We start from the raw sequence: 15,907 nt of genomic DNA, 5'->3' as shown, positions 1-15,907 counted from the left end.
ATCATGAATCAGGGAAAAAAATCCAAAAATCTTGGGGTGACAAAGGCCTAAAATCAGGAACTCAAAATATTACTCTAACTCACCTAAAATGGTATTTTTTCTAAACAAGAAGTATGAAACTGATGTCTGCCAATATAAGATGATTAGGGTTACCCACTTTAAGAGGGACAGTCCCTCTTTGGGAAGTTGTGTCCTGACAAAAAATTGTAAAAATGGCAAATGTTCTGAGATTTTAGGCAAACTTTTTTTCCTATATTTTATGTAATAGCTGCATAAAACAGAATTTATGCATCTAACATACCTACAGGTTATAAGAAACAGAACAAGCAACTAAAATGCTACAAGAATAAGCTTTTACTTAGGCAAAAATGTTAAGTTCTAACCTTTGTACTGACCGTGGGTATGTGTCGGCCTGTAAAATCTGATATTTGTACCAAAAATGTCCTACTTTGGCCATTTGAAAAGGTGGCATCCCTAAGGATGATGTAATACCGATTTACTAGAAAATCAAAAATGTTACGATAGAAAAGGTAAAACTGGGGTCAATTGTCCTCCACTATATGCTCCTGTGTTAACAAAATGTGGGAATCCTGCTCACTCCATATACTTTTTTGTTACCGTTACTTATATGGGCCGGAAAAATACGTTCTTCAACACTTTTCCACACAACGAACACAAACAAATAAAAATGTTAAGTACGAATAAAGATCACACTACAAACAACAGCAAAAATGCATAATTACTGCCATTATTTATTAAGTATAATTCGCCGTATTTTTTCCAAAAGTCACCGTTTTAACATGGGGTTAAGAAGAAGAGTGCTACAACACAAGTAAAAATCGACGACAGTTGAAAGGTATGGTACACTTTAATGCCAAGAAACCGGACTCAAATATCGGTTGCACTACGTTCCCTGCCAAGAACAGCAGGAAGTACTGCTATTAGTCGGTGTTGCACTAAAATATTCCCCTTTCCATGCTTGCGGTCTGTAGTCCTGATTGCTTGTTCTAAAGCACAGTACAACAATTTATATATTTTTTTCTTTTTAAGTATCTTAGAAGTTGCATTTCGTGGTCAAAAATGATTAAAGAAGAAGATAATAAAGGGTAAGGGATGTCTGATGTAAAACTAAATTATTTGTTCGGGAGGTAAAATAGAACCTGGTTCGAAGTTGACTTTAAATTGCAGTGTTGTTGGTGGATTGCATCAGCTCTGTGAAAGAGCAGACGCAGCTGTCACAACTATGTTATTGGTTGTCGAATTTGCTTGTGACTTGTGTCAGTATGATTGTCAAACGGTTTCATTCATTATGCTGTATTTGTTAATTAACCGGCATTTGGTGCAGTTGACAGTAATAGTTCTGTTTAATTTTGCAAATTATGCTGGGACTGTTTAGGGTAGTCTACATTAAAATGCTATTTGCACAAAATAAGTGACTCCAGTGAAAAATATTGTTTTCAAACGGTAATTTCATTTCATAGTATACACATTGCGGTGTCGATTTTGTAGACTGAAGGATCCATGCAAGAGAGTGTTGCAGATTTTTTTTTTTTTCTTTTTTTTAAGTTGCTGGGTGCTTTTCTTAAGAGTTTTGAGGTGTGTTCGTTTTAGGAGCACAATCTCTGAGTGAAACAGACAAGATGAGCGGACCATTTAGCTTTGCCCTTGCTACCAGAAGGACACAACAACCCTTTCCAGCGATTCCCGAATAAAATAGTGGGAGGTGGTATCATCAGGATAGTTGATCGGCAATCATATAGACTTTTCACACCAGTGAAAGTTTCATGTTTCACGGTTTTATGACTAGTTTATTTATCAGAATTTCCCATTTACTTCACTTCTGTATTATATGTGTTGTGAAAAGGGTGATGATTCATATTTATTCAGTGCATGCAGACCTGGAATTACGTTTCACGTGGTTTTATTGACCAGTTGAAGTCCAGAAAGACTTTGATGGAACAAAAGTAGAATTTAAAAAGCTTTAGTTGTTCCTGTGCCATCTTTTCTAAAACATGAGGTACAGTATATAGAAGATATGTGTGCATCATCTACCCTTTTCACTATTTTCCTAAAGAGAACAAACAGCGTGGTTATGGTTAGAGCATCAAGAAGTTTGCTACTGTGTTGCTCTTCTTGAGAGAACAAGAGTCAACAGTTAATTGAATCACAGTGCCCCCCCCCCCCCCCCCCAAATGGCATCAGCAAGTCTTGTTTATTGTCAGGCTCTTTTGACAGACAGGCACATAACATTGACTGACGGGGACAAAAGATACATTACGCAAGAAATAAAAACATTGATTGCAGCATAACAGTTTACGATGAAGGCACCTTTATACCATAATTTATGTTAAATTCATTATGCTCAAAAATGCACATAACGTAAGTAATAAAAACACTGGTTGCAGCATCACAGCTTATGTGAAAGTCCCATTCCATTATTACTTACTGCAGCTTCTGAGAAATTCATTCTGCTGACTTCATTCTTCTTCTTCTTTCGGCTTTTCCCAGTTAGGGGTTGCCACAACGGATCACCTGTCTGCTCATGATTGGCAGTGAAGTTTTTTTTTACGGTGTCGAGTTGCCAGCTCAGCGCCCAACCTTCCACAGAAGGCACACACATACCTAGGGCCAATTTAGAGTGTTCAATCCACCTACAGCACTTCATTAATGCTGTGAAAAAATTGAAATTAAAAAAAAAAATGCAACAGAACATCCCTTGTGTAGGTATCCATAATTGTAATGCATGTAATCTCCCTCCACTATTTTGCCATAGAGAAACATTACTTATAAGCATCAGAAGAGTACCGTTAGGACTCAATAAATGGTGCTGTGTGTACATTATGCCATACATTATGGCAGTGGTTAATTTTATTTTTATAAAAATGAAATGATTTTAGTAAAAAGTAAGGGATCATTTCAACCAGCACACAACAGTAATTGATTGCAGTACATTTTGGTCCTTGCTGTAGCCTTTTTTTTTATTTTTTTTATTTTTATAACAAATGTGTTTTAACAAATATGCCAAAACAATATATGGGGGGACTGACAACCCTCCTTAAATTTACAACCAGATTTGTTTCATTCCTTTTTTTTTTTTTTTGAAGTTGAGGTATGAGGGAGATCTTTAAATTGCATATTGTAATATTTAACATTGGATGCTGTACATACTAAAAATATTTTTTATAAAAATGTACACTTTTTATTAATTCAAGAATTAATAAAAGTATATTTAGGTAGCAGGTTCCCAGAATGCTGCATTATGTGATGTAATGCCTTTTGATACTGCATTTGCAGTGTAATCAGTACATTGAAATGGCAATTGTTTTTATTAAATCCTTTATTAATTGTACGTAGTAATGTTGTATTGGGCCTAGTATGTCAGTATGAAGCTGTCAGTTAGTCAGAATACACCCACTTATGTTTGTCACTCAGTAGAAATGTCCATAGGTATGTAAACTGTAGCAGGAGCACTACGCTTAAATATAACTTGAGTCAGTTTGTTGACTTTAGAAAGCCATATTATAATTTTTAAAGTGCATTTTCTTCTTTATGATGTTAATATTTTTTTTCTAAATTTTTATTTCTATATCCTGCTATGGTTAGTTGTAGACGTGGCAGAAATCAGTGTGTTTATATTTCTGGACATCTGTCATACATGCACCTTTTCTCAAACAGAATTGTAATAGGTCCCACATCCCAAAGACATGCTGCAGGTGGATTGGATATTCCAAATTGGCCCTAGGTGTGTGTGTGTGCCTTCTGTGGAAGGTTGGGTGCCGGGCTGGCAACTCGACACTGTAAAACTCCACTGCCAATCATGAGCGGACAGGTGATCCGCTGTGGCGACCCCTAACCGGGAAAAGCCGAAAGAAGAAGAAGAAGATTGTAATAGACTGGTTTCTGTATTGTAAGGAATAATTACGCTTTCACTCATTATAGCAGTGGTAGTTAACACTTCAAGTGCCTGGTGGTGTAACCTTCAGAGATGAGGCCTGAAATATTGTAACGTGTATTTTGCAAAAGTGGGAGGTTTTGCAATGTAACAAGCACCCCAAACAGGTAAGTTGTCTTAGGAGAGTGCTGCATATTTATAATTGTGACAGTCACAGAAACTTGATGTACAGAGAATCATAACTGAACTGATAGCTGTCTGGCCGTTATGAGAGTTGCAGAATCATGGATCACTTTATTTATTTATTTATGTATTTATTTATCGGTCGATTGATATTTGTTGACCAGGGAAGTCTAACTGGGTCAGAAACCCATTTTCAGCCGAGATCAGGGAGAAAAGCTCCACATAAAGTACATAAAATAAACATAAAACAAAAATATTTAACAAGTGACAGGTATTTACATATCTTGATTTTTGTTCTGATACAGATAAATATTGTTTCTTAAAATTGATGTATTGTAACAAAAATGTAGTAGTATTACCTTGCTGATTTAGAAATACACACAATATGCTTATTTTGTGTAGAGTAATAGCTTTACAGTTAGTTTTGGAGTTATAGAGTTGGTTTCAGATAGGAATAATTGAAATGGAAGAAGTGTATTAGAAGAGGGAAATAGCTGATTAGAAGGGTAGTGAAGATAGTGTACAGAGGGAAATGATAGAGAGTCTGGGTTAAAAGTATGAAGGGACTAGAACCATAGCTGGAATGGTGATTTGCTAGGTTGGAACCCTAAAAGAGTGACAAGAAGGTTAAAAAGAAGGGCTTATAGTAACATGAATAACAGTAAATAGTCTGGATCATTCTGGAAACTGGCAAGAACCACACAGGCTGCAAGGTTATTGTTTAGAGGACACTTTTTGCATGAGAAGGAAATGGACAAAGTAATGATAGGGGCATGTAAAATGACGGAAAAGGATGAGATGTTGCTGATATGGAGACTTGAATATGAGATGTTGAAGTATGTGCAGTGAAGAGTTACGTTCTCAGTATCTTACAAGGAGTGTACCTGAAAGAAGGGGGGAAGATCTTATGTTTAGTTTTCTGACTAGAGATGAGATGTAATCTTGCACAAAGATCTTCAAAACCCTGTGAGGAAGACGTGGCCAGAAAGTACTGTTAGTCATAGTAGATAAAGCCACAGAGTAAAGATGTGCCCAGGTAAGAATGTTAGATGCTAAGCTGATTTACTTAAGTGGAGTGAAAGCATGCCATCTGAAAAGCATTATGAAATTGTCTGGAAGGAAAGTGGGAATAAGTGTGAAGAAAAAAAAATACTTCATCCTCACCTACTGCATTGTGTGAAGTACATGCATAAAGTGATAGAAACGGCCACTCTAGCCCTTTAAATAGGTGAGAGGAAAAATATTGTTGAAGTACACAGGGAAGCACAAAGTGCAGGTGAAAAAAGCAGGAAGAAAATGAAAGTAGTCTCAAGATCAGAGAACCAGTACAAAGGAAATATAGTGACCACCTTGGAACAAGATACATCCTGTGAATTTATGCATTAAGGATCAAAGAGAAATATTAAGTGATATATAACTAGACTTTAGAAAGGGCTACAAGTAGAGTGGGATTGTAAGGTGGTAGGGTGTTGAACCTGAGTAACTCTTTACTTTCAAATTCAGATTTTGAAAGTAGGCAAGTCATCTTTATAGAAGAGATAGTGATCACTCCTTAAACACAAGTGTGTTGCCTCCTTAAAGTGGAAAGTGGTGGGCAGCATAAAGGGGCTTGGTCTGATTTATAACAGAATTCTGAAAAGACTGTAGAACTGTTAACATTCCAAACATGACAAAGATGGATTAGTTACATGTAGATAAATTACTGTTGGAAAAATAGTAGAATTACATAGCAGGAAGATCTTGTAAGACAAGTGGAATATATTTTACCAGTTACTGACATGTTTCTCCTTTACTGTGGATCATTTGGATAGCAGAGCTTTAAAAGTGTTGCTTTGAGTTGGTCATCATTGTACTGGAGACCTTGTGGATATAGTATACTTAGCTTATATTAAGGGATTTGGACAGTTCCACAAAAGATGATTTATGTGCAAGCTTGCTGAATGTGAGTATATCCAGGGTTGACATCTTGGACCAAAACTTGAAATATTAAATGTAATTCACTGTATCACTGAAAAAAGGGAAATTATGTTAGTTTACTTGCAGGATTAGTTTCTGGGTTCAGTTCTTGTCAGTGCCTATATGAGTGACTTTGCAGAGGGACTGGAGGGAAAATGTATCCTTTCATTGTTGATGCAGATACTTGCAGTAGGGTTTAGATGGAAAAATGACATGGAGTAGATGAAAAGGTTAGTGCACTGGTTGAATGCCTTATAGCTTAAGTTCAGTGCAGCAAGACCTAAGTGGTACAAATACAGCAGACATTGAAGTGGGAGGTAAGATATTGATGTGGAAAGGAAACACTGTATAATTACATCATGTGCTCTAAAGCTCGGTAGTCACTAAGGGTTAAGCATGTTGGGGAGTCTCTGACACATAGTGGGAGATATCATCCATTAAAAAAAATTGTCTTTGTCTTCATATACTTGTATTTTAACATTGTTGTCTTACTGCTGATAGTTGCTTTGGTCAGGATGGCTGCTACTTTAACATGAGTATATGCTGTGGCATTAGCAAAATGATTGGGTTTGTTTGGGAAGAAACTGTGTGATTTCATTGTTAAGGGGCAGTTAAACCAGCTGTAATTAGGTTACTCTGTAAGACTGCATAGGCAGTGCTGTCTTGAGAGCTGCTTTCTTAAGCTACATGCTGATTAGGAGCTTTAAAACTTTAAGTGCTGGAATGCACTGTTTTTTTTTCGTGGTTTTCTCATGTGTCCAAGGTTCAACATCTTTGGAATAGCTTTTTCTGCTCTGTTAGAGTGAAACTTCATTTCTTGAGACTACTGTTTGCTATACTGGGAAGTTTCACTCTTCATTTTTGTGTGGCCAAGGAGTTGGGTTATATGTTTGGTGGAGATTGAGGTGCTGGGCCTAGTCTCTTTTGAAAAGCAGTTCAAGCTGCCTGTTACTTTATATATAATAGACAGCTTTTGACGTTTTGTAATCATGGACGCACAGCATGAACATTTGGGTTTTTGCTGATTCAAATCAGAGGCGATTTTCAATTGTTCTTATTGTTTTCCCCTTTGAGCAGACTACCACTCTTCTTTACTTTAATTTAATATGAACACTTGATGTAAAACTAGATATTAAAAGTACTTTTTTGAGCTGCTGCTAGAGCTTGTTCAGTACACAAGTGTACATACTTTGTTTTAACATTGAAGCAACAAGAGACTTAAATGCTGTTAAAAGTTTGTAAATAAGCATTTCAAAGTGCTGTTAAAAGTGAGTTCAAATTCTTCATTTTCACTTGCTTAAATGATAACTACTCTCTATTTGGAGTTTTGCCCATTCTCTTACACTTAGTTTGTCTTTCTTTGTTAATAAGAAATTTTGATTTGGGAGTTCCCATTTTACAGTGGAGACCCAAGGGGGAAAGATCCAGCAAATCTCCTGAAATGTATTTGTTGGTTAGAAGTTTACGGAATATAGTAAGTAATTTTTAATTAATTACAGCAAATGTAAACTTCTAACAAGTAACAATAAAAACAATATAAAATTGTAAAAGAAATTATTTCAAAGCAAAGACGGATGAAAATGTGATGTAGACTTGTAGGCTCATAAGTTGTTTCTAGACATGAAGTGCAGAAGAAGACTGAGGAAACTAGCCCAATTTCTCAGTTGTCCTAGGCATTGTTTTGGCTAAGTGAATTGCTCAGAATAGTACAGTAGGCTAGTTGAGGCTGAAGGAATCAAACCCTGCAGCACAAGAAGCAGATCCTCAATATCTCCCTCAGCTAACTGGCAGACATTTTTAATGTAAATAGAAAAGGAAATGCAGTAGTTCAAGCATCATCATCAACCCTCCTTTTTTCCATTTTCTGTATGGGGTTGGGGTGTTATGTTAGCTGTTGCCATCTCTCTCTCTTGAATCAATGCTGAACTCCTGCCTTATTAGACACAAGTGCCTGACTGTCACAGATCTTCTATCACACAGTCCATTCACCTCTTTGCTGGATGCCCTCGTTTCCTGTTACCTTCTTCGTGTCTGCCCCAAATCTTCTTCACCAGATTGTCCTCTGCTTTTTCTGCACATGTGCCCGAACCACCATAATCTGTTCTCTTTGATCTTTTCTGCAACTGGAGCTACTTTTGTGTCTGCTCTTATATCCTCATTTCTTTATCTGTCCCACAGTGTTTATTGCATCCTACCACCCTTCTCAGCCACTTCATTTCCATCGCGTCTAGCTTTCACATCTGCTCTGCCTTTACTGCCTATGTGTCTGTACCATACAGTAGTACTGGTTGCACACTCTGTGCCATCTTGCTGCAGCACCTCTGATTCCAGCTTTGACCTCTTCATTCAAACTTCCCTTTCCTCAACCACCCCTCCCAGATACTTGAAGCTGTTAACCTGTTCCACTGTCTTCTCTTCTATCTGAAGTTTAGCTTCTTCTGATTTTTACCCATTTGCTGCAATTACAACGGTCTTATCTGTAGTCATTTTCATCCCCTGTGCCTTCAGTTTTGCATTTCATTCCCCTATCCTTTGCTGAAGTTTTTGCTTAGAGTCTGCCTGTAATGCCACATTGTCTGCATACAGCAACTTTGTTAATCTGTCCCCTCTAACCTGTTTGCTAATGTAATCCATCATCAGTATGAACAGCAGAGGGCTCTGAGCTGAACCGTGATGTACACCACTCCCACTGGGAACCCATCTGTGAGACTGAACACTGTTCATACTTGAGAGTCATTGGGTCCTTGTACATAGCCTGCACTAGTTCTACCAATGTTTCTTGGACTTCAGACCACCGCAGTACTGCCCAAATCAGCTTTCTTGGGACCTTGTCATATGCTTTCTCCATATCTAGGAATGCTTGGTTGGACTTTCTCTTCATCTTTAGCTTCTTCTCAACTGTCTGTCTCATTGCAAGCATAGAGTCAGTTGTGTTGCATTCTGATCTGAATCTAAACTGATTATCTCCCATCTTACTTTCTACTATTCTGCAAATCCATTTATCAGTTACCCTCTCCAGAACTTTCTTGCATTGTAACAGGAGTTTGATATCTCTGTACTGCTCACAGTAGTGGATGTCCCCTTTTGTTCTTGTACACTGGCATGAGTATGCTTGTTCACCAGTCATCTGGAATACACCTTTCTCTCCTCACTGCTATGAGTACCTGCAAGAGCCATTTCTCCCCTTTCTCACTCAGTATCTTTGTCATGTCTGCTGTGACCTCATCTGAGCCTGCTGCTTTCCATGACTTCATTTTCCTCAGTGCTATTCCTACTTCCTCTTCTAGGATGAGCTCCTTTTCTTCTTTCATCATAGGTGTTGTCTAGGGCAGTACAGCTTCTGTGGGGTTTTCTTCATAAAATCCTCCAAAGCTAGTTACGAAAATAAAATTGCCAAAGATTCCAAAGACAACCACAAGGCATTCTATAGTTAAGTCAAGAATCTAAATGCCAGTGCTCAGATCTGCTCTGAGCTACAACAGAATGGCATTAAATATACTGATCCCAAGGATTTTGCCAATATCCTGGCAGATCGATTTGGTGGCAACTTCACCCCTCTCTCACATCCTAAAGGGCCCATCTCAGTACTAAAAGATTGCCAAATTCCGGTACTCGTGGCCACACAGGTAGAAACCGCACTCACCAAAGCTAAGAATACAGCATCCATGGGACCAGATGACATATCGGGCTGTGTACTACATGAACTACAAAATAAACTGGCACCTCACATAAGTGTCATGTTTAATCATAGCCTCACCACAGGCTTCGTGTCCACTGAGTGGCGCACAGCTACAGTTATCCCACTCCACAAGGGGGGATCCATCTTGGATCCCGGGAACTACTGTCCCATCAGTCTGACGAGCCTGATCAGCAAGGGCATGGAACGTATTATCATGGAACGTCTAAACAAAGACATTGACAACCTTCAAACACTGGACCCCACCCAGTTTGGGTTTGTGAAGGGCTGATCTTGTCTCCTGAACCTGATTGATTTCTTCGAATCAGTCTCCAGAGCTGTGGATGAGGGTAAGGCGGTCCACACAGCCTATCTGGACCTTGCCAAGGCCTTCAACACCATCCCCCGCTCTGGAATCATGGATAAACTTACTAAGCTGGGCATAAATCCCTACGTCACTTGATGGGTTGCTAACTGGCCTACTGACAGAACCCAGACTGTAAAAGTAGCCTATTCCAAATCCAGCTCCAGACAAGTGGAGTACCTCAGGGTTCAGTCCTGGGATCGCTCTTGTTTGGCATCTACTTCTCTAAAGTACAGACCAACACTAAGGGACTCTGGCTAACAAAGTTCGCAGATGACTGCTAACTGGGAGCCATTATTGAACCATTATTGAATCCCCAAATGATGTGGATATTCTACAAAAAGGCCTACAGAAACAAATGCTTGGTGCCAGAGCCTTGGGCTCAAGCTTAATGCCAAGAATTGTATAGTTATCCCCTTTGGGAAAAACGTGTACCCATGAATTACCACATAGGTGGCAGTACACTAAACACCGAAAGTGTGATGAGAGACTTAGGGACACAGGTGGACAGTGGTCTCCTCTTCAATAACCACATCACCACAACAGTCAGGAAATCTTTTGTGTGGCACACCTCATTACTAAGGGCTTTTCATCCAGAAAAAAGGAGGTCATTGTCCCACTGTACTCATCCCTCATTAAATCCATTATAGAGTAAAACGCCCCGTTTGGTATGTACCTCACAAGACATCTGCAACTGCTGGAAAGGCCGCAGAAATACCTCACTAAAAGAATTACAGGCCTAAAGCAGGTACCCTATGCTGACCGTCTAAAAAAAAAACTCCAGCTATACTCTGTGGCATATTATCTACTCAGGGGTGATCTTTGCTTAACATACAAGGCCATGTCAAACCCTGAGCTGTTGGACATGCTCCACTTAAAGAAATCCCAATCCCTCAGAGCCACACTCTAGGTATCTAAACCTTGTCATCACAATGAACAAAACATGCTGGAGGGATAGGTTCCTGATCCAGAGACTCCCCACACTTGGAATAGACTGCCCATACATGTCAAGCAGAGCGCCTCGTTGGCCCTCTTCAAAATGAATTTTGAGGATTGGATGGGAGATAGGAAATTCACCCCGGGGATCACATCAGTCGCCCTGCTAGACAGAGGTCCAGGGAAGTAAATATCCAGGGAATTGTTATGGCTAGGCTTGTATAGGCCCTATGGCCGATAGCATAGTACCAACCTACAAACCTGTTTAGAAGCTGCTGGAAGTACTAATTCCAGTAGGTCAAACATCCTGATAATAATCTTGAAGTACTGCAAAAGAAAATGGAATGGGTATAGTGGTAAGAGACATGATTAAATTAGGTAAGTAAGTCGGTTGGTTGCTTTGTTTGTTTAAAATTGTTTTCCAGGATAGAGCACTGGTTCAGTTGGACCTCCTTTTTTCAGAGCATGCTGGTGAGTACAAAACACAGGACCATTTGAAAAAGTTACATTTTCATACAAAATACTGGAAGAAATTTCAATCAAGATTAATAGGTTTACAGTTCAGTTTCATCCGTTTTTATACCTGTGCAACTGGACTATATTTATATATGGTGCTGTGAGTAGTTTGATACAGAAATAATATGCATCCATATAAACAATAGTTTTATAAACTGTTGACATAAGTAAAACAAAAAAAAATTTATGGAGGAAATAAGGAAAGGAGATTTAATTGGGCGTTACTGTTCTGCTGTTTATATTATTTTAAATTAAATGAATGCGACATACCAGAACTATACCCTGGGACGTTTACTGATTGACAGATGTCAAACTAGAAGACCTACTATGTTACAATTTGATTTAGAAGAGTGTGGTTAATGGACTGTTCATGAGTTCTGCCACAGAAGTGTTCCATGGCAGAGTTGGAGTGGGATTTACTTGTGACTAGCTTGGAGTGGTCTTGAGAAGTGAAAACATATTCCTTTATTCAGCAGCAGTTGAATCGTTTCCTTTTGTAGTTGAGGCCACACTGATGAGTTGATGGTCTTTAGCATTTGCCCCCCCCCCCCCCCCCCAGTCTTCACACTTATTCTTCTGTGATTTCTTAATAAGATTAATTGTATCACCATTCCTCATATTAATTGATGAAAAATTCTGGGATGCCTCACAACAAGTCTCATTGTTTTGATTTACTTTTAATTTTTGGATTCCATGTGGGTAAGTTCTCCTGTGAATGGAATAGGAACATCCCCTTATCCTTTGTGCTTCTACTGGCCAAATGTAATAACTCAACATCCATGTATTTTATGAATATGGAGAAGAAGTGGCAATTGAGTATTCCCATTAATTCCCTTCAATGAACTCCCCAGCCATTAGATTTACTTTAACTATAGCTGTCTTTCTTTTGCATTGCTCTCTGCAGATCTCTATTGTTTTATTTTGTTTTTTATAGTTCTGATAAGCTTCCATCCTAGCTCAGGTTCTGTGGTTGGCATGACCAGGGAGTGGTTGTTTGCAGACACTAGCCTTTGTCTAGGCACAGCTTGGTTGGGTTGAAATATTTATCATCTTATGAAAAAAATGTAGGTCATAGTTATTAGACTATTTAGAATACATTTGCAGTCATGATTTTGCCACATTAAAAGAAAATGTTTGTCAAAGAACATTGGCTGATGAATCTATAATTTGTATACATTTTCTTTGGCTTTCTCTGCATAGAAGCAAAATGCATTGAAGTAGAGCTACAGGATCATTGTGAATGGCTGTACTGCTATTCAGATTGCAATATGCAGTAAAGGCAAACTTTTATGATATCAGAGAAGTAAATTTTGAATCTGTACTTAGAAGAAAAGACAAGGTTTAGATTTGTTTCATATTAAAATTTCACACTTTTAAAAGAAATGTGTTTTAGTTTGGATAGTATAACATAAATAATTATGCTACAAAACTTTGTACTGCCATAGTATGTTTGGGTTGATCTTTAGAAGACTGGTTGATTTTAAATTGATTTAGATGTGTAATTTTTGAAGGAATCGATTTCACATGTATATTAGAAAAAGGAGTTGTGGATGGAAGGGTATTAGTTATTTTTTAATTGCTGTCAAGTATCCATAGTTTTCATCAAACAACATTGGATCTTTACAGTCATGTGTATTGCCACTAATCTGGGTGTTTGGGATTTCTTTCAAATATGCTGTCAAGAGAGATGACTTTGGGGGTGCTTATAGTGAACACTTGACCCCACGTAAGTGCTGTTTCTGATTTCTGATTACCTGGTTTTGCAAGTGCACTGAGTTGTATGCTGTTAGGTAAACACTTCCAGTTCCCGTTATTCTCTGATTGATGTTATACAAATAGGTAGAGTTGTTTGTCCTGTCTATCTAGTTGTCTGTTTGTAAGGGTGGCTGCCACCCGGCAACACCCCCCCCCCCCATTTAACCTCCCTGGCCTAGTATTTTTTTTCCAAAGTAGGAGAAGGGCCACCCCCTTACAAAGAGGACTAACAAGAAGAATGATAAAGTGATGTATTCATATCAAACCCATCTTGCATTTACTACTGCCTAGAAATTGCTGTTTCTGCAATCTCTCTACTAGTCTGGTGTAAAAGGAAAAACTTTAAAAGATCAGTACACGTTAGGTTCAAGCAAGGCACCCTTTATTACTTGCAGCAAGGAGACAAAGCATGTAGGTACAAGGTTTGTCTGACTTTCTGGTGGTCAGTATGTTATTCTTATACAGTTCTCTTCATGTCACACAGAAAATGTTACTAATGTACTGCTGACGTAGTTGGACACAGCTTTCTGTATGTTACACAGAAAATGTTACCAGGCTTAATGCTGACATGGTCAGATTATTGCTGTCTTGCAAAAACATTTCAGAAAAACAACCTGGCCTTGGGCTTATTCTAGCCCACCTTGTCTCTTCAATTCTTCCATTGTACAGTTCTAATACATGCGATACATTTTGTCTAGATTCAAGGTACATTTCTAGCTTTGGTACAAGTAGTGCTGATTATGGTTTAAGCTTTCAAACATCTATTGTTTTCTTTATCAAGACTTCTAGCAGCTGCACATTTTCTCATGGCATAAGCAGAAATAGAATGTCTCTTATTAAGTTTCTAGTAGCTGTACATATTTTCATTGCATAAGCAGAACAAAGTGTCTTTTATTAAGTTTCTAATAGCTGTGCAGATTCATGCAGTATGAACAGAATAAATGTATTAACCCTTTTAAGCCTTTAATATACTAAGCATGCACATTGCTATTATGCATTTTCCGAACATCTGGTACAACTGTCAAGCTACATCATTGCCGTGTCATTTTGACAGGTATAGAGAATGTGTAAACGGCGTCTCTGGTGTTAACATACTGTTTGGCATTCCATTTGTTATGGAAGTATAATGTTCGTTACTTTTGTAGTGTTGTTTGCTTTTCTGGTGTTTTACTCATTATATTTACCTTTGGGATATTTGTTTAACTTGCAATGAATGCAGTACAGTTTTTATTGTTAATGGGTACGTATTGATAATATGGTTGTAGGCATGCACATATGTGAATGGAATGTGCAGTTACAAATGAAGCAATGGCATATTTTATTTATATTGTCTGTTAACCATGTTGGCAAGCTGCTCCATAGTAATTTTTCAGCAGTGAACAGAGCTATTAGACAGTTGCAGCTTAATTGAAGTTACAAACAATACATCATTAAAGTACACAAGTCTAACAAATAGAAGTATGCATAAGTGTGAATAATGTAGCTTACTTGGCACATGAGTAATATTGTGATACTATACTACAATGATCGAAGATCATGAAGTATCCACAAATGAAAATATAATCCTTATAGTAAAGAATTTTGGTGTAAACTGAGGTTAGTTTTGCATATTATCGAATATAGCTATGCATTTAATTTACCGTGTCATAACTGGAGCATTTGTAAAAAGTGGAAAAATATTTCTATAGTTTCTTCTTGAAACTGGGGAAATTGCCTTGGCACAAGGCATTAGATAAACTGACAACCTGAGCTGCAGCTGCTACTGTTGAGAGTGCCTTCTCACCTACAGCTTTAATGAAGGTGAGCCTTATTAGAATAGTTATCAGTCTGTGAGCCTTATTAGAATAGTTATCAGTCTGTGAGCCTTATTAGAATAGTTATCAGTTTGTGAGCCTTATTAGAATGTTATCAGTTTGTGATTGAAGTGGGTAAGTGTTTTCCTTATGTGTGAATTTAGGTGTTAAGGGTGCCCATGCTGCTTATCAGGCAGTAAGCTGGATTTTGATATGTAGCCCATTAATTAAATAGAACAATCTGTGCACTAGATAAAATTAAAAAAACAAACAAAAAAAAAAAAAACAAAGTATAGCAATAGGTCTTTTATTTTATAGTTCCATAGGGTGTTTAGTTGTAGGATCACTATAATGGTAGCTTGTTAACAAATGTATGTGTGGTAAGGGTTGAAGTGGAGATATGAATCCGTGGTCTGGCTGTGTACTGAGTTGGCAATTTAAGACATTTGGGATGTAGGGTTGAATATCTAGCTGATTTATTAGTATTGATATATTATAATTTGCTTTGTACTTACGATGTTATGAGTAAACTGGAAGATAGGAGCAGTTCGAATAGCTTATGTTGAGATGTTTAAATGCCTGTTGTAGTGTTGGATTCAGGATGGGTAATGTATGAATGCAAAGATTTATGTGAAGGTATTTTAAACATACATGTCATACCTGCCAATTTGCAATGCTACTTAAGAGGGGATTGTATACAATTTTAATTTTTAAGTAACCACTTGGGCCACTATGTTGAACTTTACCCCTTACCCCCACAGTAGTGTTCCTTGGAGTTGGTATATTTAGTTAGGGGAGTGTGGAGGCAAAGCTTGCCACATTGGTGGGTTTAATTT

The 15,907-nt window shown here is 37.9% G+C and overlaps 1 protein-coding gene across 1 annotated transcript in view; it reads left to right on the top strand.

The window, feature by feature from the left end:
• Positions 1-958: 958 nt before the first annotated feature.
• DARS1 (aspartyl-tRNA synthetase 1) overlaps positions 959-15,907 on the top strand; it is a gene marked incomplete in the record, with an annotated part of 1,501,614 nt that continues 1,486,665 nt past the window's right edge. The window contains 1 exon segment of the mRNA XM_044074962.1: positions 959-1,106. Within this exon segment, the coding sequence (XP_043930897.1) occupies positions 1,081-1,106 (26 nt within the window).

The sequence above is a fragment of the Protopterus annectens genome, chromosome 6.part0 (assembly GCF_019279795.1).
Source record: "Protopterus annectens isolate FY-2018-M chromosome 6.part0, PAN1.0, whole genome shotgun sequence".
In the NCBI taxonomy this organism is placed as follows: Eukaryota; Metazoa; Chordata; order Ceratodontiformes; family Protopteridae; genus Protopterus; species Protopterus annectens.
Note: the sequence above shows the minus strand (reverse complement) of the source record. Positions and strands in the feature narration are given on the sequence as shown.